This window comes from Pan paniscus, chromosome 1 (assembly GCF_029289425.2).
Source record: "Pan paniscus chromosome 1, NHGRI_mPanPan1-v2.0_pri, whole genome shotgun sequence".
NCBI classification, from domain to species: domain Eukaryota; kingdom Metazoa; phylum Chordata; class Mammalia; order Primates; family Hominidae; genus Pan; species Pan paniscus.
In genome coordinates, this window is record NC_073249.2 from 26,584,258 (window position 1) to 26,608,475 (window position 24,218).

The 24,218-nt window shown below is 36.8% G+C and overlaps 1 protein-coding gene across 6 annotated transcripts; it reads right to left on the reverse strand.

Annotated features, from left to right (window-relative positions):
* Window positions 1-1,785: 1,785 nt before the first annotated feature.
* BROX (BRO1 domain and CAAX motif containing) lies at window positions 1,786-24,198 on the reverse strand. 6 transcript variants are annotated; one of them, XM_055107802.2, is made up of 14 exons: window positions 24,059-24,119; window positions 21,719-23,413; window positions 21,184-21,300; window positions 17,950-18,056; window positions 17,622-17,718; window positions 14,459-14,554; window positions 12,807-12,879; window positions 11,415-11,520; window positions 9,714-9,803; window positions 8,143-8,228; window positions 7,267-7,348; window positions 6,791-6,941; window positions 5,448-5,607; window positions 1,786-4,349 (listed from the first exon to the last, which is right to left on the reverse strand). In XM_055107802.2, the coding sequence occupies exons 3-14, from the start codon at window positions 21,282-21,284 to the stop codon at window positions 4,263-4,265; spliced, it is 1,236 nt and encodes a 411-aa protein (XP_054963777.2). In that variant the 5' UTR covers window positions 21,285-21,300; window positions 21,719-23,413; window positions 24,059-24,119; the 3' UTR covers window positions 1,786-4,262. The 6 variants fall into 6 exon arrangements, with proteins under 6 accessions (XP_054963777.2, XP_008966002.3, XP_003814933.3 ...); XM_008967754.5 differs by lacking the exon at window positions 21,719-23,413 and having other exon boundaries at window positions 24,059-24,196; XM_003814885.5 differs by lacking the exons at window positions 21,719-23,413; window positions 24,059-24,119 and adding an exon at window positions 23,585-23,699.
* Window positions 24,199-24,218: the final 20 nt, after the last annotated feature.

A 24,218-nucleotide genomic window follows, 5' to 3' on the forward strand; every position in this document is an offset into this window, starting at 1 on the left:
CATCTTGGCATTTAACTTCAATAAGTAAATATACTATTTTAAGTATGTAACACTTAACCGTTTATTTTCTAGAGCTCTTTCCATTTTCATTTATCTAGAAAATGTTTTCAAATGGACTGTTAAAATTCAGCTAAGAAGTGATGTTGGGTCATTACGCTGGAGCTAATTACGCTGGAGCTAATTAGCGTTGCTTGCCTGGAGCTGCTGGTCCCCCTTCCTGCTTCCACCTTTCCTTTTTTCTGAGGTGGTTGAAAGGTCAAACTCCTGGTGAGAGGAGAGAACCAAAGCCCCACTGCGTGCCTCAGATGCAGAGTTTCACAGCGCGGTATTCACTGGGTATTCACCGACATTTCTCTAGGCCCCTTCACCTGAAGGAACTGGCCTGCTCCAATCAGTGACTTGCAGTGTGTGTGTCAGGGGCAAGGATAGAGTGAGGAAAAATGTGAAATAACAAATCACTGCCGCTCCTTGAGAATTACAGGAGCATCACCTGGCAGGATTTTTGTATCCTTATTTTCAGTATTAAACCACATACATGCACCCCACTGCCTGCATGCCTGTCCATGCCTGTCCCACTGTGGTGTTTCACAACATTTTTTACATCATGGCAGATAGAGAAAATTATTTGTTTGGAATTCTGGAGGCGACCAGCCTGGGAGCTCCAGCCACCTTAAGTGCTGCCCAGCTAGACACCCAGAAGGCTTCGATCAATAGCTTGAGACAAACTACTTGAGAAGCTCTGCATTAGAGAAGCAAATTCAAGTCTTGACATTTTCTCAGGGGAGTGCTCTGAAAGTGACTATATAAGCTTCTACCGACCTCAAGCAAATCACAGGCATTAGATACATTAAATTGCTGAAGTGATAGCTCTGGCTTTTTGGATATGCACAATCAAATATAGTTTTCTGTTTTATAATTTGTCAACTCCCCTTCCAGATTAACTATTTTGATCCCTTTATTACTATAACATTCTTAAATAAAAATTTAAATTTTAAGCAAATTATTCAAATGTCAAATAAAATCTTTAGATACAAACTTATGGAAACCCAAAGTGACATTCCAAGTTTATTTTACACACATTAAGAGATAAGAAACGCAGTATTTTCTAAAGCATGAGTACTCTAATTCTGAAAGAATTCTGAATATGGTATTATTTCTGCATGCATTTATACAACGCTAAAAGTGCTGCCTCAAGTTTGCAAGGAATAGAGTTTTCTACAGATTATTGTACAGCGATAATGATAAACTCTTTAGCTTAGCGTACCATAGTACAAATACTGTATCATGTTGGCTATTACTAAGCACGAGACATAAACAGGCCAATCAAAATCCTTTGAGATTAAGAAGTGATAGGTGCCAATAAACATAAGTGGAAACTGAACAAGTCAAGGAGCGTTGAATATTTAATGAACCCATGAAGCATAAAACAATTGATGCAAATGTTTGTCATTTTATTTTTTTTGAGACAGGGCCTCACTGTGTCGCCTAGGCTGGAGTGCAGTGGCATGACTGTGGTTCACTGCACGTGCCACCATACCCAGCTAATTTTTTATTTTTTACAGAGACAGGGTTTCACCACATTGTCCAGGCTGGTCTCAACTCCTGGGCTCAAGCAATCTTCCTGCCCCAGCCTCCTAAAATGCTAGGATTATAGGCGTAAGCCACCATGCCTGGTTATCTGTCATTTTAAAACATTACTGTGAAGAATAATTTTGCACTGTTTTAACTGCTACTGGCTTAGTAAGTATAAAAATATTTGTCGAAAAACAAAAGATCTCAATGAAATTGTAAGTAAAATTACTTTTATTTTCATAAATAAAAAGACAACCCATTATACACTTTTAGTTGAAGTAACATGTTAGTTGTCACTGCCTAGTATGAAATCCATGTAATAGTTAACAAACAGTTACACCTCTCTATAACCTTCATGCAACTTCTATACATTTGATAATTCCCCAAAATTTCCAACATTTCAAAAAACATTATATATAATGGGATACTTCAGTCACAAAGTGTCACCTTTGCTGAGTCAACAAAATATTTATATGCTCATGTCAAAGATGCCTACTGATGTAAAGTAATACCAGTATTGCTGCATTTTACAGAAGCACTGAGCATATTACATTTTCCATTTCATATATGGTAGTATCATCCCCAAAAATGTCAATGTGAAAATTTAGTAAGTAGATTAATAAGCACAAGTACCTAAAAGAAATAGGTCCCACAGCCACAGAGTAAAGAGCTGGCATCAAGTACTGTTTAAAGTTTTGTCAGTAAGTGGCACACAACAAACAGACAAGTGATTCTGTAATAAAGACAACATAAAATACAGGGAGATTTAATAAGTGTTTTTTCCATAGATATTGAAATAAAATTAAATGTCTGTTTAGTTATTACTCCACTTATTCTGGAAACTGCAGCTTCCAATATCAATATTATACTGCAAGCAGTACTTAGTACTTCTGTATGTTAAGAAAAAAACCTCACTGAATTTATGTACCTTTTTTTAAGGAGTGTAAACTATGATATATGATTTAAGTAATCACTTATTTGAATGCAATATTGATTCAGATAGGCATAATCTATTCATTTTTCATAATGAAATGTATATTCCTATTTCAACACTTTATGCAGATTTTACTTATTTCTTACAGGGCTGCTGTGTGGATTCAATGGCTTATCTATGTAAGTGTCCAGCACAGTATCTGGCACATAGTAAGCTTTTAGTGTATGCTACTTATTTATATTAAGTGAGTCAATCTGTCACTTATAATAGAAAAACTATCTAATGCTTCAGGAGAATAATCAAAAGATAAACCTACAGATGTGTGACTTCTGTTAAAGTATTATGCATCCACTATTTCCCAAATTACTAAACTAATTGTTTAAAATGTTACAATCTATTTTTAAGATCATATTTGTTCTCTATGTTTTTGCTATGGCCTTTGGCCTAAACCAATACAATTCTGACAGGACATTATCAGAAAACCACATAAAAACAATGTACACTGAAATCAGGTAACAAAGGCATCTTACTATAACTTCTTTAATAAAGAAGTAGAGAGTTACCAGTGTAATTCAGGACAACCTACTCATTTAAGTTTAAAGTTTTTTCTTTACATCATGCAATATTTGACTTCAAAAAACATTTTCCATTCTGTCTTCTCTTATATATAAACATTAAGAGCTATTACAAAGTTCTTTCCTCTAAGTAAAAAACCCACTAGAAAAAGATATTTGTAAAAATCATTGCAGGGTTACTGATACTGAATGAAGCACAGGGGTACTGGAACAGGGATAAGTTCTTGGATAAGGTGCCAACATACCTATAAAAACTGATTTTTGAGTAAATTATTGATTCTAACATATGTAATGGATTTGGTGTGATAATTTTCTGATCTTTAACTATAAGTGACTTTTTATTCTCCACCAGAAAAGATAAATGACTGAGAATGTAAGTCTGCGCTCTGATTAACACAATGGAGAAACGGAAAAACTATCTCTGTTAAAAACTGATTCCTGTCATTCTTCTGATATCAAATAAGAGGAAGGAAAATAAACTTTTTGTGTGTAGATAGAAAAACATACCTGAGGCCAGGTGCAGTGGCTCACGCCTGTAATCCCAGCACTTTGGGAGGCCAAGGCGGGCAGATCAGCTGAGGTCAGGAGTTCAAGACCAGCCTGGCCAACATGGTGAAATCACGTCTCTACTAAAAATACAAAAATTATCTGGGTGTAGTGGTGCGTGCCTGTAATCCCAGCTACTCGGGAGGCTGAGGCAGGAGAATCACTTTAATTCAGGAGGTGGAGGGTTGCAGTGAGCCAAGATCATGCCACTGCACTCCAGCCTGGGCAACAGAGGGAGACTCTGCCTCAAAAAAAAAAAAAAAAAAAAAAAAAAAGAAAAAGAAAAAAGAAAAACATACCTGAAACCACATGATTCGGGCCTATACTGACCTGAAACTTATTACTATCCAGAGTTTAACAAAAAGACCCAACCCCCAAATATACCCTTTAGAGGCACAATAAAATCTTTCAAATGTTGTCCTGATTAAAAAGGAGAGTCTGAAAACAAAGCAAGAAACATCTCCGCTGTATTAAAAATTAAGAACAAGTAAGCTGAAGGCAGATAACCCTCTGAATATAATAGTTATTCTACAAGCTTCAGAGAAATCATTTTGAGAAACAAGAACTGATATTCTGTGGTTTATCTTATCTACTGCTAGAGAAATTCTAAGTGCAAATTGTATTTTAGGAGTATTTTAGGAGATGTAGCACCCAGTGTCCTTTTGAGGTTTGATGTCTGGTTCTTTCACAGGTTTCACTTCTTCTTCTGGTTTGGGTTTAGTCTAGGGAGAAAAAAACCACAGTTTAAGTACATAAACTAAGATTGAGAAAACAAACACTAAATCTTTTCCACTTCAGACTTTTAAAAGATGCTATATTAAATTACATAACATGGATACTGACAAAGCTATTTCCAGAAACTACAGACCAATTCATTTTAAGATATAATCAGAAAACAACATTTCAGTAGAGACGAAAACCTAGTTTGGTAGGCAAAAACCAAGCTAATGGTACTCCTACTCCATACTTTTTTCTAAGTGATCTATCTATACATGATAGCTTTAGGAGATATACCTAATGCTAAATGACAAGTTAATGGGTGCAGCACACCAGCATGGCACATGTATACATATGTAACTAACCTGCACATTGTGCACATGTACCCTAAAACTTAAAGTATAATAATTAAAAAAAGAACCCTAAAGCTTAGACATAACTTATGACAGCAATAGGCTATCTCTTAGGGCATTATTTTATAGCTGAACAGCATATAAAGATAGTTATTTTAAGGAATACATTTTAATATGGAAAGGAAATTATATAAACACAACTCAATCTCAAGAAAGGAGCAATGGCTGTAAAATAATTCTTATTCATTTGTCACAGATCCCTAGTCTTTTGGTAGTTAGACCTCAAAATTTCCACTTAATTTACTATTTGATTTAGAACACCAAGATGTACTTAGATACCAATAAATAAAAGCATTCTTATTTTACACCTGGATTCACAGAATACTGAAATTAGGCCAAATCTGCAAATGCTCTGCAATTTGCTAAAACAAAAACAGAGTATTGCTATAGCAGTATAAACATGGATGATCTTTTCTCCCACATTCTTCTTAAAGGAGGCACTGACAAGTTGTAAGGAGGCAAGATAATGTGTTGAAAAGAATGTCATTATGTAGAAAATCAGAAGACATTTAAGGCCTAGAGGTCTTATCTCTGAGAATGTTCTACCACAGATTACATTAAGCACTATATAACTAGCTAACTTAACATTTAGACAAAGATATGTATGTATTTAGAGAAAAATATCAAAATGCTAACTCTGAATTTTCTTTTAAACTTTTGTGAATGAGAGGGAAAAAAAAAATCTCATACACTGTCATCCTTGGGTCTTTTGGTGAGATCAAATGCAGCCAATGTTTCTGGTGTCCACTGAACGCTTGTAGGAGGAAATTCGAAAGGTATAGGCTCTACGAGACCATAATTTGCTTTGAGTTCCAGCTGTGGGGCTTCTGTTGGAATTTTTTGAAAGTAACTGCAAAAAATAATTTAAATAGCAATTCATTCATGTGTTCATTATTTGAGTGCCTAATATGTTCAAGGTCCTGTTTGGGACAATGACAATTTAATGATGGATAAGAGGTTTTTCTGCCTTATGTAGGAAAGTGAAAAAGTCAAGAAACTTTTGTCAATTACAATGCAATGTAATTGGAGCTACCATGGATGTAGAGTGCCATGAGAATGCAGACAAGGGGAATTAACCCAGAATTAAGTTCAGTGACTCTTTCCGAAGGAAGTGATTAAAGGTGAACTAGGCATGCTTAAGGAAGTGAAAAGCTCATTATGACTAGATGAAGAATATAAGGGGAAGAATGTAAGGACATAAAAGGAGGAAGGAGATTGAGTCTACCCACCTACACAGATGGTGATCTACAGTTTGAACAGCAGTGATTTAATAATGGAAAACCTCTTGAAAAAAAAACAAGAAAAACTGGAGAGAAAATTTATTTTCCTTCTTTATAGGTAGCTGAAACCAGAGTGAGACGAATATGCAAAGGAGGTTGAGAAGATGTATTTAAAACATATGGAGGAAGAATGGCAGGGAAACAGAGTTAAGAGAAAATGAGGACACTGTGAGTGTCCTAATGAAGTTAACTCTACGTTAATAACTCATGTTTTAATTTTAAAGTCTGCTTTTATATATTATCATCCTAAGTAGAATAAAAGGCCCTACACAACTGAAATTTATCACGAATTTAAAGAGAAAATTAACGTGAAATATAAATACTATATATATTTGAGACAGTGTCTCACTCTTGCCCAGGCGGGAGTGCAGTGACTTAATCATGGCTCAGTGCAGCCTTGACTTCCCAGCTTCAGATGATTCTCCCACCTCATCCTCCTGAGTAGCTTGGATTTACAGGCGTGTGCCACCATGCCCAGCTAATTTATTTGTATTTTCTGTAGAGACAGGTTTTTGCCATGTTGCCCAGGCTGATCTCAAACTCCTGGGCTTAAGGGATTCACCCTCCTTGACCTCCCAGAGTGCTGGGATTACAGTTGTGAGCCACCACGCCTAGCCCATGAGTGAGTGCTATTCAACATAAAACTTTTGGGAATAGAGACTAACAGAAATGATATTACTAAAATATTAATATTTTAATATAATCATAAATCAACATAATATTATTACTAAAGTAATATTAAGCTGTACTCACATAAATCCATTTTCTCTCTGACATTTTTCTAGGGTGTTCTTCACAAGGTTTCCAAGTTTCCTAAAGAACAGATGTCCTGAAGGTTTGACTGTTGGTCCAGGTCCTTTGGTTTCTCCATATTCTTTACACAGTGCTTCTGCCTTTGCATACACTGCATGTGAAAGAGATATAAAGTCTTTTGATTATAATTAACACTGCCTATTTATCCCTACAAGGCTTTAAACTGGAGGTGATAAGACATTTACTGCTCTTTACCTAATATAATAGCAATACCAATAATAATACTGTAAGTAGAAGGTGTGTATTTTCTACAGGTTCTAGGTTTCTGAAACATTTTTTTCTTTTCTCCAATTATGTCACCCATTCCCATTTCCCTTTCATGAACTCAGACAAAATCTCTTTAAGCACATATTCCCTTTCATGATAAAGTCATTTGTTTTTTAAAGGGGAGTTAATATTCTGGCAGGAAAACTTACATTTTTCTGCTTCTTGGAGAGACCTGATTGCTTCACCGCATTTATCACTAGCCAATAAAGTCTCACCATGGTAACAGTAAGCCTGATGAAATAAACAAATTTTTTATTCATTCTCTCCCTTCAAGATGCTTTCCCCTATTATTGTTTTATGTATCTATCAGATAAATTAGTACCTTCATACACTTAAGTATCAATGCAATCCCTTACATTTTAGCTCTTCCCCAACCTTTGTTCATAGAAAAGGTGGAAATATGTCAAGTCTTGAGCCCAAACAGCCTTCTAACCATGTACTGAGAAAAAGTTATTTGCTGAAATCTGTATTTAAAATTAGGAAATAGTAGATAAAGGAGGAAATTATTGTGCTAATGCATAGGAAGAAGGAGGTATAAGAAATATTATCTACTCAGACCTGAAAAAGGTTTCTGATGATCTCTCATATGATATTCTAATTAACAAAACAATTAAGTTTGGTGGGTATAACAGACTGATACGTAACTTCCAAAATGATGTTTATTGATGGTTCTTCACTAAGCTAGGTGATATATTGTGTGATATGCCTTAATATTAGAATTAGTAAATATGTTTCTCAATGCACAGGATGAAACAATTGAAAGAATTTCATTAAGTATGCTGCAAGTGGGTTTTCAATCAAACAATAATTCTATTGCTATAATCCACTTCTACAATCCTACATCATCTCTTTCCACCCACTTTAGTTCACAATGGTTGCACTGACTCTCAGTGAACATTTACTGAGAGTTAGCTGTCCATTATTTGTAAAATGCTAATGAAAGACTCTGGTGAGATGAGAGACCTGGCACTCCAAGGGCTGGAGAAACAATAATTTACATTGTTTTTAGCGTTGTGAATACTTACATAAGCTGTGTAGAAACACATCTTCAAGTGAAGATATTTTCTCCATTTGGCAGAATATGCAGGCTCCAAACTGGATAAAGTATGATCTAAAGTTACATTTTAAAAAGCAAAATATAATTTCGCCCTGATTCACTAGAAGACTTTTAGTTCATGTGTTCTGATGATAAAAGCAGAAAGAATGCCATTCAAGTCTAAAACTCAAGAATTTAATTTTTTTTTAAAAACACCTTTACTTGATTTTACCAAATCTATACTTTAAGTTACATAAGATTGGTTAAATACTATGGCAGCTCTTTGATTTGATGGTTAATACAACTTTAAGTTAAAGATAATGATAAAAACAGATTGTGACCAAGAACTTCAAAGTGAATACTGTTTATACCGTTATATTAACTAATTTAAAAAACTTATATAATATAGCAAAACAAATAGTAGTCTAGTCACTCAAATCAGAAATAGGATACTCTCCTCTCTACCCCCATCACTGAATTTTATGTGAAACACACACACATTCACTCACATATCCTTCTACCAAACATCTCTCAAATCTATTTTTTCCTATTCGCTACTTTGCTGTATTTGCCAAAGCTTTCATCATTTCCTTCATAAACTTTAAGAATTTCTTAAGTGCTAAGTTAAGTTAGCCTATTACTCCTTCATGTAGCAAGCCTATCTCTAATACTGCAACTATAGGGACCTTTCTTAAATTCAAATCCAATCAAGTCAGGCTTTTAATGTAGATACATTCCCAAGTATCTACAGAATGGCTTACAAACCACTGTTTGATTCCAAGCATGCATACTTTTTCAAACTTTTCTCCTACCACTCATCCTGTGTTTCAGGTCACTGTCTGAAGTTTCCAGAATGTGCTAAGTTCTTTCTTATGTCTGTACTTACTATAGAATTCTACACCCAAACTCTAAAGCTTCCTAGGGAACATAAGACTTTTATTTACACTTCACAATAAGGCTAAAGCATCTTCTTCTAGAGTCCTTCTTTAGCATGCCCAGCTTGTTAAGGTTCCTAATTCGCCACTGTGATGTCTTACTTCAGGATATAATAACGGGGTTACATGTTTGTCTTCTTCCCTAAACTGCAGATCTTTTCTATTTACCTCTCCTTAGCAACAAAAACAGTAACTATCCCATAAATAAAAACACATGCTTGTTTCCTAAATAAGTAAATGAAGAGTAATAGGCTTATCACAGGAGCTGTGTTCTACGCCCAATCTCCCACTTTCTAGCAGTTGAATTATGGGTCATGTTAACTCTCTGGATTTTGGATTCTTGTCTAAAGCATAGTAACTATAAGGTTGTTATAAAGACTAAAAAAAATTTTTAAGCAAAAAAGCTGTATAATTTTATGAGACATCACTGGTTTTCCCCTCCATTAGAAGTTATGCAGCATACTAAACACGAACAGCTCTATTTTAAATGCAATAAATAAAATATTACTCCAGTTTTGCAAATAATGACAGAATCTGAGAACCCTTTTGTTTTGTTCCCTATTCAAGATCAAATAAATCTGAAAATCTAAAGACTAAAAATGTAACGACAGAATTAGAAGCTTACCAGCTTTTTGATAGAAATTGGCTGTTTCATACGCCAGTGCAGCAATTAGTCCAGGAGCATGTTTTAGTTCAATTGCTCGAGCAATTGTTACTGTAACCAAACACAATAAAGTGAATCTATAATTAAGCTCACTTTATTCATCCTAAATTCAATTATAATAGCAAAAGACAGTCTGATAATCTCTCTGGGATTTTAATACAGTTTGTTAAACGTTTTAACGTGCAAAGTTATAGAAAATGCAAACATTAACAAAAAAACACTGAGTTTGTTGGTTCCAATGCCATTTCTTTAAATAAATCATCAGCGAATTACCAGCTAATCATAGAGAATCACTATTACAAAACAGCATGACCTAACAGCAAATTCTTTTTTTCTGAGACAGGGTCTTGCTGTCACCCAGGATGGAGTGCAGTGGCTTGATCATGGCTTACTGCAGCCTCAAACTCTCAGGCTCAAGTGATCCTGCTGCCTCAGTCTCCTGAGTGGCTGAGACTACACATGCATGCCATGGCACCTGGCTAATTTCTTTTTTTTTTTTTGAGATGGAGTTTTACTCTTGTTGACCACGGTAGAGTGCAATGGCATGATCTCGGCTCACCACAACCTCCGCCTCCCAGGTTCAAGCGATTCTCCTGCCTCAGCCTCCCGAGTAGCTGGGATTGCAGGCATACGCCACCATGCCCAGCTAATTTTGTATGTTTTAGTGGAGATGGGGTTTCTCCATGTTGGTCAGGCTGGTCTCGAACTCCCAACCTCAGGTGATCTGCCTGCCTCGGCCACCCAAAGTGCTGAGATTACAGGCGTGAGCCACCACCACACCCAGCCAACTGGCTAATTTTTTAAATAACTTTTTGTAGAGATGGAGGTCTTGCCATACTGCCCAGGCTGGTCTCAAACTCCTGGGCTCAAGCAATTCTCCTGCCTCGGCCTCCCAAATTGCTGGGATTACAGGCATAAGCCACCAGCCCAGCCATTTTCAGAGGAAGACTAGAGTTTGAAATAAAGAAAAACGAAAGCCTACAAAGTTTCTTAATTGTTTCACGTTGAGTGTCATTATTACTTGCCATTGAAAGGTGAAGACATTAAGGTAAGCCAATGAGTGAAAGAGAAAAAAGAATGAGCACAGTAGAGAGAAAAGATGAATTAAAGAATTAATGTTGTACTATCAGAAATAACACAAAATAAAAATCCTCTTAAAAAGAGCCATTAAACTGTAAGGCCTTTCCTGCTAACTAAGAGTGAAGGCAAATGCTAAAGGTAAACTTATTCCTCATTCTAAAATTTCTCAAAATCTAAAGCCTGATTCTGGCTAATTCTGATTTTTATTTTAATTAATTAATGGTTTTGAGACAGGGTCTCACACTGTTGCTCAGGGTGAAGTGCAGTGGCACAGTCTTGCCTTACTACAGGTTTGACCTCCCAGGCTCCAGCGATCCTTCCCATCTCAGCCTTGTGGGAAGCCGGGACTACAGGAATGTGCCACCATGCCCAGCTAATTTTTGTATTTTCTGTAGAGCTGGGGTTTTGCCACGTTGCCCAGGCTGTTCTTGAACTCCTGGGCTCAAGTGAGCTGCCCACCTAGACCTCCCAAAGTGCTGGGACTACATGCATAAGCCACAGTGCCCAACTTCTGATTTTTAAAGAGGAATTAAATGACAATATAGACTTTCATTTAAAAAAATCTTACAATATTTAGGATACCTTCTTGAGCTTCAGCCTGACATTGAATAACATATGCTTCTATGAGTCGTGACTCTAAATCTCTTCCTTTTTCTGCAGGTGTAATGAGTTTTGGGATATGACTTTCCTGAGAACAACAACAAAAAAGACAAAAAACAAAGCAGCCAAATTTTATTTTAATCCAGTTGTTAGAGATGAAGAAAATGAAAGTTATGAGACATTCAACTGGGAGGCTTAGCAGAAATTCAGAGTATAAACAAAAACTATAAAAACTAACAACAGTAAGCTTATAAATAAAAGTTCCTGTATACTAAAACTCAGCTTTTATAAGAACAAGAAATTCAAGAGCAAAATTTAAGTCATGATAGACTGCTGAGATACGCAAGTCACACTATCATCTTGAAAAATGTTAACTGAAATAGTAACCAAAATTCCTTTTGCGGGATAGCCTGAATTGTTCATTCACATTAATAATTAAAGATATAAAGAGGCTGGGTGCAGTGGCTCACACCTGTAATCCCAGCACTTTGGGAGGCCGAGGCAGGTGAATCACGAGGTCAGGAGTTTGAGACCAGCCTGGCCAACATGGTGAAATCCCGTCTCTACTAAAAATACAAAAAATTAGCTGGGCGTGGTGGCAGGCACCTATAATCCCAGCTACTCGGGAGGCTGAGGCAGGAGAATCACTTGAACCGGGAGGCAGAGGTTGCAGTGAGCCAAGATCGCGTCACTGCACTCCAGCCCGGGCGACAGTGCAAGACTCTGTCTCAAAGAAAAAAAACCCCACTACAATTCTACATCTAATTCAGGATCAGAGCTTTCTAATCACTATAAAAGCATCTTATATTTTAATATGAAAAAACTCAACACTGGCCTCTAGGAGGCCTTCAATAAAGTGATTTAATTAGAATGACGTAGGGGGACATTGTTTAAAAGACACAATATTCTTTCTTCTAATTCCCATCACATCTCCTGGCAATTTAATACAATTAGAGTGCACTGATTGTCACTCTAAAGTTTTTAGTGAGATACAGAGCATACACTCAGAAGTTCAGTTTTGCAGAATCAGGACTGCTCCTGGTAACTTCTGTGGAGAGCAATGAGGTAGGTAAGAACCATCAATACTTCTACTTTCTTTTCTCCTGTCTTTTCAAAGACACAGAAAAATAAGCAGAGCACTAAAACTTAAGTTTTCTAATTGTAAAAGTCACTGGTGATTTTAAAACAAAAATGGAGACATTTAATATTTAGTAACTGGCTGCACTCATCAATAACATACTTAACATAAGGAAAACAGAACACATAGTACCTTTTTTAATATAATGAAACAATTCTTTCCCCATATCCTCCCAAAAGAAAAATTATTCAAGAATTAAAGCATTAAGAACAAATAATGGTTTTTGTTTGTTTTACCTTTAAATGTTTAAAAATCCCAGCTGCAATCTTTAGGCTTCGATGAACTTCTTTTGCTTCATCTTCTGTTATACTTAAAGATAGGGGTTACATTAGTTAGAGGATGAATTCCATTTCTGGTATTAAAACACAACAACCAATACATTATTATACATCCAAAGTAGTCATTTATGTTTCTCACGGCTAATTTTCTTCCTTTTAAAAATAAATCTAATTTTGAGGCCAGGCCTGTAATCCTAGCACTTTGGGAGGCCGAGACGGGCAGGTTGCTTGAGGCCAGAAGTTTGAGACCATCCTGGCCAGCATGGCAAAACCCTAATTAGCTGGGTATGGTGGCAGGCACCTGTAATCCCAGCTACTCGGGAGGCTGAGGCACAAAAATCACTTGAACCCAGGAGGTGGCAGTTGCAGCGAGCCGAGATCGTGCCACTGCACTCCAGCCTGGCCTGGCGACAGAGTGGCACTCCATCCCCCCGCCACCAAAAAAATTTAATTTTGACACCTAGAAAAGGAGCAAATGCACATGAAATGTACATTTATAGGAAATTAGTAAAAACTGTAAAGGATTTTGAATGCTAAGCCAATCAGCATCCCACAAAAAGGTCTTGAAAACAAGTATATGACATAAAGGTAACATTAAGATGGCAAAAGCATGTCAATATGTCTCCAAAAAGAAGATACTACAAATGAAAAAAAAGAGACCCTAACTAGGCGTAAAATCTGCAGCCAGGCATGGTGGATCATGCCTGTAATCCCAGTACTTTGGGAAGCCAAGGCAGGAGAATCACCTGAAGCCAGGAGTTCAAGACCAGCCCAGGAAACATAGTGAGAACTCAACTTTACAAAAAACAAAACAAAATAAAATCCAGACAAAGCCTTATTTTTCCTTACAGACATTTGTATATAAACAAGACAAAATATTACACACTTAATGCATATACATGCTTAAGAAACACATAGATACACAATGGTAGCTATAATCATTACTCTGCTTTTATTTTAATCACCTAATTTACTTTAGAGATAATTTTACATCAGCACATACAATTTGACATCATTTTCAAGTGGTTGCATATTATTCCCATGTATGGATGAACCATAAATTGACAGTTTCCTATTGCTGTATCCACTATAGCTATTATAAAAATTGTATCACCTTTTATAATTATTTAATCCTGCAAAACATCTTTTCACATACTGCTAGCCTTCTGTACTTGTTTTCTGTGAATTGCCTGTTCATGTCCTTTGCTTTTCAATTGATTTGACGGTCTTTCCTTTGCTGATTTATAAGAGTATACGTTATAAAAACAAACAATTTATCATATGAATTGCAATGTTTTTGACCAATCTTGTCATTTGTTTTTTAACTTTGTTTATGGTCCTTTGATGTAGTTAAATAGTCATGCTTTTACTTTATGGGTTCTTGATTTGGGGTCTTACTTATAGCAAGACCTTCCATATGACAAGACTATTAAAATTTATTTTACCTCTTAATGCTAGGTGCCATAATTCTGACACTCAAAATACTAACATTACAAGGCAATCCTTCAAACGTCCAAAGTGGTACTTTTTAAAATAGATTTTTAAAATAATGAAGCGCCACATACTTGAAAAATAACACAGATGTACACAATCCTCTCCTATTAACTTACTTTTCTTTTCCAGCCAGTCTTGAAGCATATTTGGTATACCATAAAGCTACATTAAATCCCATGGAAATTATTTCAAAAACAGCATCCTGCTGGGCACTGGAATTATAAACATGATCATTAAGTTCTGTCAATTATCCAGACATCACACCATGAAGCCTACTGGATATCCGACTCAAAATTACAAAGAAGTATATGCTAACTGGTATGTATGAGGAAAATGGTTGTGTTTAATATAGATGGGGAGATAAGATGTACAGGTAATTAACTACAAATGGCTAAGTATAATGGTCCAGAAGGTACTATGTACTTAATAATAAGCATGGGAATAGGAGCTCCCAAAGTTTACTGCACATAGAGCAGCTTTTAAAATACAGATTTCTGGGCCTTAATCCCAGAGTCGGAAAGCCTGGGATGGGGCTTAGAATCGTATTTTTAACAAGTACTCAGTCGATTCTCAAAGGTGTGGCTCTTATACAACATTTTAGAAAAATCAAATTCAGAGGAGAGATTGTTTCAGGCTAGAATAATTAAGAAGGTTTAATGGTATATATAAAATCTGAACTGTCCCTGGAAAGATGACTAGAAGGGAAGCAAAAGGACATCCCAGGTGAGGAAACAATGCCATCAAAGCCCAAGAGGAGTATAAAAAATTTTCTGGTAGAAGTGACCCAGTGAGCTTGACTGGAGCAGAAGGTATGTAAAAAAGAAATCAAGGAAAAGAAGGGCAAAAAGCAAGCTGAAGGCAAACTGTATAAGATTCTGAATGCCTAGCCAATCAGTATTCCAGAAAAAGGTCCTGAACACAAGTATATTTTATACCTTGTTTCCTTCAGATTCTATTATGAAGTATGAAATAAAGATGGCAAAAGCATATCAAGCAAATAAGATATTCATAACAATATATATTCACTATTGTTCTTAGAAGAACCTGAAAAATTTTTACACATGATCTCATTTATCTCAACTGATGAAAAAAGCAGAATATCCTTATTTTACACATGTAATACTAAGACACAGAAAAGCTACCCAAAAAGAAGAAACCAGAATTATCATTCTACTTTTTATTTTTTAGTTACTTGTTGCCCCTGTCTTAAGATAAATGGAGATATGGCAACTTTTTAAATGAAAAAAAAAAAAAAAAAGTGTTATAAAATATGTAGTAATTAAAAAATAATTTCTAAACTGTCTTTAGTATAGATTATAACATCCAAAAATGACAGTTATGAACAAACTTCTCAAAACAGTTTTATCCTCCTGAAAAAAATTTAATACATAGTTTAATAGCTTATTATTTTCTGCACTGAAACTATCAAATGAATTACATCTGGAGATCTAGTGGACATGTCTAATTTATAACTTTTAAATAATATAACAGTTTGGCTAATTTATGTGAAGTCTCATGAATAACTCTTTTCCTTTATAATCCTTCATTTAACATGCCTTGTTTCCAAACACTCCATTTCTATGACACCACATAAAAGTAGTAGTCATAGTAACTATAATGGAAAAAATATTTTTCAGAACAGATAAACTCACAACACGATTTCCACTGAGTAAGCAGCAATCAAGAATAAAGTAACTTAGAAGTCTCACTTGTGCTGAATATTTAGTATTAAAGTCTTCATCACATAATTCTTCACTATCTCATAAAACTGCTGAAAAAAGGTTAAATAGTAGCTCACTTTTGAATTTTTTTATTTTTTTGAGATGGACTCTCGGTGTGTCGCCCAGGCTGGAGTGCAGTGGCTTTATCTCAGCTCACTGCAACCTTGGCTTCCTGGGTTCAAGCAATTCTCCTGTCTCAGCCTCCCAAGTAGCTGGGATTATAGGTACCTTCCACCACACGTAGCTAATTTTTGTATTTTTTAGTAGAGACAGTGTTTTACCACGTTGGCCAGGCTGGTCTCAAACTCCTGAACTCAAGTGATCTGCCTGCCTTGGTCTCCCAAAGTGTTGGGATTACAGGCGTGAGCCACTGCGCCCGGCTTTAGCTCACTATTACACAGAATCAAAATGTTGCATGGTCGGAAAAATGCCAAATTTATGAAATGCACATATTATAGAATCTGTCAAAATAATGACAGAGGTTTGATTCTTTAAAAAAGTCTTTTTAATTAAAAAAATTCCTTAATTTTGGATTAAAAACAAATGGGTCACATTAAAAAACAGAAAACAAGGTCTTAGAAAATCTGAGTATCCCAGAATATTATGAATTCGACATAAAATATTGCCAAGGAAGGAAGAAAGGAAATGAACATTTAATGAATGTCTTATAAGCCTAGTACTGTTGTCAGTCACTTCACAAAAATTTTCTTATTTTGCTTCTCACAAAGTACTGTATCTGTAGCCCCAAGATATAGTTGAAGAAGCAGATGTTCATGCAGTAGAAAACCTGGACTTGCATCTAAATATGTACAAACCCAATGTTCATACTCTTTTCGTTGTAATGTACAGTCTGCTCTGGTCTTTCAGCAACCTCCACTCCTTCCTTTCTGTCTTTATAAAATAGTAATTCTAAAGCAAATTGGGATTAAAATATACGGGCATTTCAACAACAAAATGGTGTTGAAAAACAGTAGGTAAGTAAAAAATTAACACCATTGTGATCTGTTTCCTGTTATAATTAGATCTATTACAAATAGTTTCAAGTGAGTGATAAGAAAGCTCTGAAGAGAAGTTTTTAAAAAGAGTAGAAATAGGGAAGAGAGATAATGAAGAAAATATACTGTGAATCAAGAGTATGGAGTTGGAGAGAAAGAATGAGACAGAGAAAGACTAATGGAAGACATGAAGTATCCATCAGCAAAAGTAAAGTAAGGGAAAAACTTAAATTCTGCTCAGCTTGAATGTAGGCACATACGGAATGTCAGTTTGGGTTCTAAATCCTCAAATCATCCTTTGTGTGTTATTAAAGGTCAAGGCTGTTCAACTGTAGTTAACATCTGTATTGATTAACTCAAAAATAGATTTGGTTGGGAGAAACAAATTATATTTTTATTATGTACTAGGATTGAGGTAAAATGCTTTTAATTAATTTCCTGGTAAGAGAAAACGCTGAGCAGACCTGTATTTTTCTTCTCCAAATACAAAGGCTATGAGTTAACCACTGGCTACATAGTTACAAAAACTGACTCCAATTTAGTATTACTTTAGTGTTGCTTACCTTGGAACCTGTCCTTGCAATGTATCAGTCCACTTGAAATTTTGAATATATCGTAACTTGCTTTCTTGGGTAGATTCATCCAAAGAATTTATGAAACCTATAGAAAAGTACAAGACATTTTAGTTTTAGAAGAATTAGAAGAAATATTGAGTGTTCTGTTTGGAAAAATTTTCAGATTACTTTTCCAGGTGTCTGAATGAAACTTCTTGCTCTTTTCCAAAGAATACAGTCTGGAAGAGTAAACTAATCAAATTTGAAAAGTCAAAGAATTAAATGTAAACTTCTAGACAGTTTTTAAAAAAACCTCAAGTTCATATAAATAACTAACCTTGTAAAAGTGAGAAATATGAATCTGCTGCATTCTTCATCATTTCTGGATTACAGCTCAAATCAGTGAACAGTTCAAGGAGTCGTGCCCTGGATGACCTCAAGTCACTTATAAGAGATAGAAAAAGACAGTAAAGTTAGCTGTACTGCAATCAATCTACATAAAAGTGGCTTCCAGGTTTCAATGTAAAAGCTTTAAAACACACACACATACACACACGCACCAGGTTTCAATGTAAAAGCTTTAAAACACACACACGCATGCACATGCCTACCTCCTCTAAGGGATTACCAAATGAATTTAATCAGGACTAAATCTAGAGAAAAAATTTCTAATAACTGTTTTAAAAGTTGTAGTAAAATAAACTCAGACCAATTAAAGGGGCAAATAATGAATTCAATTACATAATAAAAATATATGTCAAGTTTTAATTAAAAACAATCAAACAAATGCATGCACTTAAGATGTGGGGAAAGAAGAATAAAAAACTAAGCAGTTCACAATAAGTTTCTTGAAAAATGAAAATTTATCTGTGTATCATTTTAATATCTCCTTGAAGTTTCTAAATCTGACATAAAACACAAAAATGTGAAAATATACTGCATAAAAATATTTTAAAAATGAAATTACATTACATATCCTTGACATGTAATTCAACATATACATCAAGAATATGTAAAACGTGGCCATCAGTTGTTTTAAAACCGCTCCCTAATCTACATTCTCCTTTACTTCTCTATAGCAATAAATGTTGTAGATCCACCTTTTCCTTCTTGAAATTATTTTCTCCTTTGATTCCAATAACACTAAATTTTCCAGGTGCTCCCCTTGTCTCTTTTAAGTTCCTTTTATATTTTTTTCTGTGTCTCCTTTTCATTCCCAACTCCAGAAATGTTCAGTCTTTGGCTTTCTGGTTTTCTCTCTTTTGAGATCTCACCTATTAGTATAGCTTCAACTATATCAATTCCTAGATCTCCATCATTAGCTTTCACTTGGTTCTATTCCAGTTCCAAATCGAATCCAGAAGGCAATTAGCTTAGTGAGGCTTCTGAAATTACAATACATGGGTATGACCAAAGACCCCTGAAATATGTGTAAACCATTAAAGAAAGACTAAATTTAAATGGTAAGCACCAAGAGAGTAGAGGCTGTATATCCAGAATTTGGTAGGTGCCTAGGATAAAGCACATATTCAAAATTACTTGTTGAGTGGAAAAAGAATAACTTTTCAAATATTTTCTTTTGAGATTTAGACTATAAGGTAGCAGTGATGTTTAGAAGAGAGCACAGACTTAATCCTGAATGGTATATCCCTTGAGTCTTATTGATTAGTACTAACTCTAAGGAGGCTTATTCCAAGAAAGTATGTATGTATTGCCAATTACAAACAGCTGACTGAAAATGTGACTGGCTATCTTATGAATTAATCATTGTTTGAGATATTTCTCTAGAAGCTGGAAAGTGATTCAATTCCTGGACTAGGCAGAAATTTGAATCCTTAAAGCCTATTCTGCACTCAAATAGTTGGCTAGCTATTTCCATACTGATGCTTGATCATCACCTACAGCTCAACTTGTAAAGTTATATTCATCTTAAATTACAGAATTTGAGAAAAATGTACCTCAGATATATTTAATTTAGGCTGTTCATTTTATAGATTAGGAATTAGGCCCAAAGAAGTTAAGGGACTTGCCCAATGGTACAGATAAAACAGCTAAGTCGGGACTTGCCTCCAGGAGTCTAGATCAGAGCTTGACAAACTACAAACTGTAACCGGTTTTTGTATACCCCGCAGCTTATTTTCATTCAGCCCTCAAACTAAGAATGGTTTTCGTATTTTTAAAAGGGTTGTAAAAATGAACGAAGAATAATATGCAACAGTGACTGTATGTGACCACAAAGCCTAAAATAAATACTATGTAGCTTTTAAAAAGTTTGATGACCATTGGTTTAGATTAATATGCCAATTATCCTATCTTTTGTTGTCATCGCTTCTTCCCATAAAAGCGGCAACTCTTCAGATTTTCCTTTATTGGTACCACCAATGTCTTAATCATCTAGATTCTGTATCTCACATAGACTGAATCCTTTTCAGCCTCCCAAGGCAAATTAGTCAATCAGGTCCATTGACTCCTCCTTCAAAACATCTTTTGCATTTATCTCTTTTGTTTCAGCCAAACTGCTCTACTCACTATCACTAGCACAAAGGTTTTCCTGACAGAAATAACGTTCTCCTTTCCCCTCTGACAATCTAAATCAAGAATACTCAAATTTTTTTTGGAAAGTGCCAAATAATAAACATCTCAGGCTTTTCTGGTAATAAGGTATCCACTGGGACTATTCAATTCTGGTGTTGTAGAGGAAAGCAGCCAGAGGCAGCCATACACAGTATGTCAATAAATGTGGGGCTGGCTGTGTTCCAATAAAACTTTATTTATAAAAACAAGCAATGGTCCAAATCCATAGGACACAGTTCGCCAACCCCTGATCTAAGCCATACAATTCATTCAAGGCCTATCTCAAGTACTTTTTCCTGTGTGAACACTTTGAAGGCCATTTCAGGTCATAGGGATCTCTCCTTACTCTGAAGTCAAGAAGTTTAATATGTGGCCAATTTAAAATGTCCCTATACAGCTGGGCATGGTGGCTCACGCCTGTAATCCCAGCACTTTGGGAGGCCAAGGTAGGCGGATCACTTGAGGTCAGGAGTTTGAGACCTGCCTGGCCAACATGGTGAAAACCCGTCTCTACTAAAAATACAAAAATGACCAGGGCGTGGTGGCAGGTGCCTGTAATCCCAGCTACTCGGGAGGCTGAGGCAAAAGAATTGCTTGAACCCAGGAGGCGGAGGTTGCAGTGAGCCGAGATTAAGCCATTGCACTCCAGCCTGGGCGACAAGAGTGAAACTCCATCTCAAAAAATAAAAATAAAAATAAAAATAAATAAAAAATAAAAATGTCCATACACTACTTTGTAGAGTCCCTTGTACTGTTGTAATATACAGATTAACTGTTTTACTGTGATTGCTTTAGCCTCTCTGGGACTCATTTACTGATCTAAAATTAAGGATCCAGGCGTAGAAGACTGCCAAATTTAAATAATCTATGATTTAACTCTTAAATGTCATTTATAAATTTATAACAAACTTAGAAACAGTGTGTTACATATTTCTGTATTGCCATGGAACCAAAAAAAGTACCCTGCATCTAAGAGTGGTTCAATCAATAAACTTACTTGCATATTTTTGAAGCAGAAGGGCCAGTGACTACACCATAGTAATTAAAAGACACAGGAGCTGTGGCTTTTAATGGGTTCCTATGAAACCAATGGGTCATTTTCTCCAGATGTTTTCTATAGACAGAAAAGTAAAAAATATACAAAAATTAAATATAAAATATTTAATAAACAAGGTAAATAGCATAACAATTTATTTCAATAGTATAAAAATTTAATTCGAAAATTAGCCTGGCTAAATTTTGTTATTTTTTTAGTAGAGACAGGGTTTCACCATGTTGGCCAGGCTGGTCTCAAACTCTTGACCTCAAGTGATCCACCCGCCTTGGCCTCCCAAAGTGTTGGGATTACAGGCGTGAGCCACCGCGCCCGGCCTCAGGTTATGTTTTAATTGTCTATTTATGGTGGTCTATGTTCAGATCAGGCCTATAAAAAAAAGCAGAAGAGCATTTGAAAATCTGCCCACAATAACTTCAATGTTAACATACATATATAGGAGCAGTAATGTTTAAACTCTAATATACATAAAAATCACCTGGGGGTGGGTAGTTTTGTCCAATGCAGGCTCTAATTCAATAGCCTGGGGCAGGACCTAAGATGCTGATGCTGCTGGTCCCCAGACACTTTTGAATAGCAAAGTACTAGATTTTGGTTGGACAACTGCAAGTAAAAAGGGCACAGGACCAGATGAATGTAATTTCCAAAACGGGTTCAAATGGTAACCCTGATTATATCGCTAAGGCTACTTGTAATACGTTTTAAGTTAACTACTGTATTTCCGACATATTGCTGACAACAGTGGATTGGTTATAGCATGTGTTCTACAATAAAATGTACTTTCCAAAAAATACCTAAAGAATATTTTTAAAATAAAAATGTAATACAATACTTGACCAATAAATTCTATTATAAAATGAAAACATTGGGCTGGGCGTGGTGGCTCACGCCTGTAATCTCAGCAGTTTGGAAGGCCGAGGTGGGTGGATCGCTTGAGCTCAGGAATTTGAGACTAGCCTGGGCAACATGGTGAGACCCGGTCTCTACAAAAATTAGCCGGGGATGGTAGCCACGCCTGTGGTTCTAGCTACTGGGAAGACTGAGGAGGGAGGATCCCCTGAGTCCAGGAGACGTAGGCTGCAGTGAGCCCTGATCTCCCCATGGCACTCCAGCCTGGGCGACAGGGCAAGATCCTATCTCAAAAAAGGAAAAAGGAAAAAAAAAAAAAACAAAAAAAAAAACGTTGAAACACCACCTAAGTGAGATGCCAACTTAAAAAAAAAATTAAGTTCCATGCCTTCTACTTAAAAAAAAAACGCGCGGTGGCTCACGCCTGTAATCCCAGCACTTTGGGAGGCCGAGGCGGGCAGATCACAAGGTCAGGAGATCGAGACCATCCTGGCTAACACGGTGACTCTACTAAAAGTACAAAAAAAAAATTAGCCGGGCATGGTGGCGGTCGCCTGTAGTCCCAGCTACTTGGGAGGCTGAGGCAGGAGAACCCAGGAGGCGGAGCTTGCAGTGAGCCGAGATGGCACCACTGCACTCCAGCCTGGGCGACAGAGGGAGACTCCGTCTCAAAAAAAAAAAAAAAAAAAAGCAGCATGTCTTGTCTAAATGTCCTTGGGTAGGTAGTGCAGCAGATAATAAGGAGAAAGCCCAGGCGAAGACCTAAACATGGCAATTAGATTCCAGGAAGTAACTGAGAAGAAATTCTGATAAGGTTCATTTAATTTGAAGGCACTAAAAAATTCTGACAATCGACTTTTCCTATTATTAGAAAATAATGGTGGCTGTACAGTGTATGAAATGCCTACATTAAGTGCTTCCTTTATGCTATTTATTCATGACAAAGCTGGTTTTGAGGAGCACCACATACTTAATGAATAGAGAATACAGTGTGTACCCAACGAAAAACTGAGCAGGTTTATTTAGGACTCAAAACATTTAACGAGTTATTTCAGAAAATATCATCTTCTACACATCTTCCATATAAATTCCGATAGCCTAATACAGCATCTATGTGCCTACAAATAAACTTAGAGCTAATATCACACTCAGCACTCGAGGCTGCGAAATCTTCCACAAATACTTCTTTTAATGCGGCCTCCTACTTCCTGGATGAAAATGTCTGAAGTTTTGCGTATCTTTACTTCAGGAAAGAAGAGGGTTTCTGCCCCTGCCCCATCTTCTCCCCTTCTGCGACCCGGCGGTCTTCAGTTTTCGGGAGTTCCTAGGGTGGGATAGAAGAACGACACACCCACCCGCAGGGACAAGGGTGCCTTTAGAGCCACCAATACAACATTCGGATCGAAGCTGTAAGCTAACACACTTCCACAAGAGGACTCCCGCTCCTAACAAGGGACCCCCACCCCGGAAGCCCCGAGTCCCCAGAGGAACCTACCTGAGCGCCGCCCCCGAGCTGTGAGCGCCCACTTCCTGTTTACCACCCAGCCTCTTCCTCCCGTGCCCAGTCCGGTTCGAGGCAGCGGGCGGCGACCGTGCGCACGCGCCAACACTTGAGTTCCCCTCTTTCCAAACAGGCATTTTTGTGGAAAGCCGATACTGTCAACCCGGGAGAGGTGGCCAGACAACGGCCGAACGAACCCCAGTTTAGCTTGTATTATAAGCTCTCCAATGACCAATGGAGATGCGGGGCAAGGGGATTCAGCGGATCTAGCTGTTAATGCCACTGATTTGTGGTGACCAATATGGATTTTCTTTCTGTCGTTTGTTTCAAGGCACTAGAAGGAGACTTTTGGTCCACTGTCCAGGGGTCTATGGAGACTAATGTAAAAGGGGGTGATCCTATTGCTTGAGACTCCGGGGAAGTAGCGGGGGATATTACTGAGAAACACCCATCCTCTGACATACTTACCAAATTTCTCAGAGTCGGTTCAGCAGTTCTTCTAAGGGAAGAAGGGCAATATATCGGAGTCCACAAGCGAGAAAAAGAGGGAGTCGGAGAACCGAGACTACAGAACCAGGGTGACGGAAAACCAGGACGGCGCCAAGCCGGAGTCACGTGGCCCGGCGGC

Excerpts from the sequence above, each read along its gene's own strand:
- BROX (XM_055107797.2), bottom strand. The coding sequence starts at position 23,727 with ATGCCTGTTTGGAAAGAGGGGAACTCAAGTGTTGGCGCGTGCGCACGG. Across the intron at positions 14,555-17,621 it reads TTGCAAGGACAGGTTCCAAG|TGCCCAGCAGGATGCTGTTT; the intron begins GTAAGCAACACT and ends TTATAATTCCAG. Across the intron at positions 6,942-7,266 it reads TCTCCAAGAAGCAGAAAAAT|TGTATGCAAAGGCAGAAGCA; the intron begins GTAAGTTTTCCT and ends TTTCACATGCAG.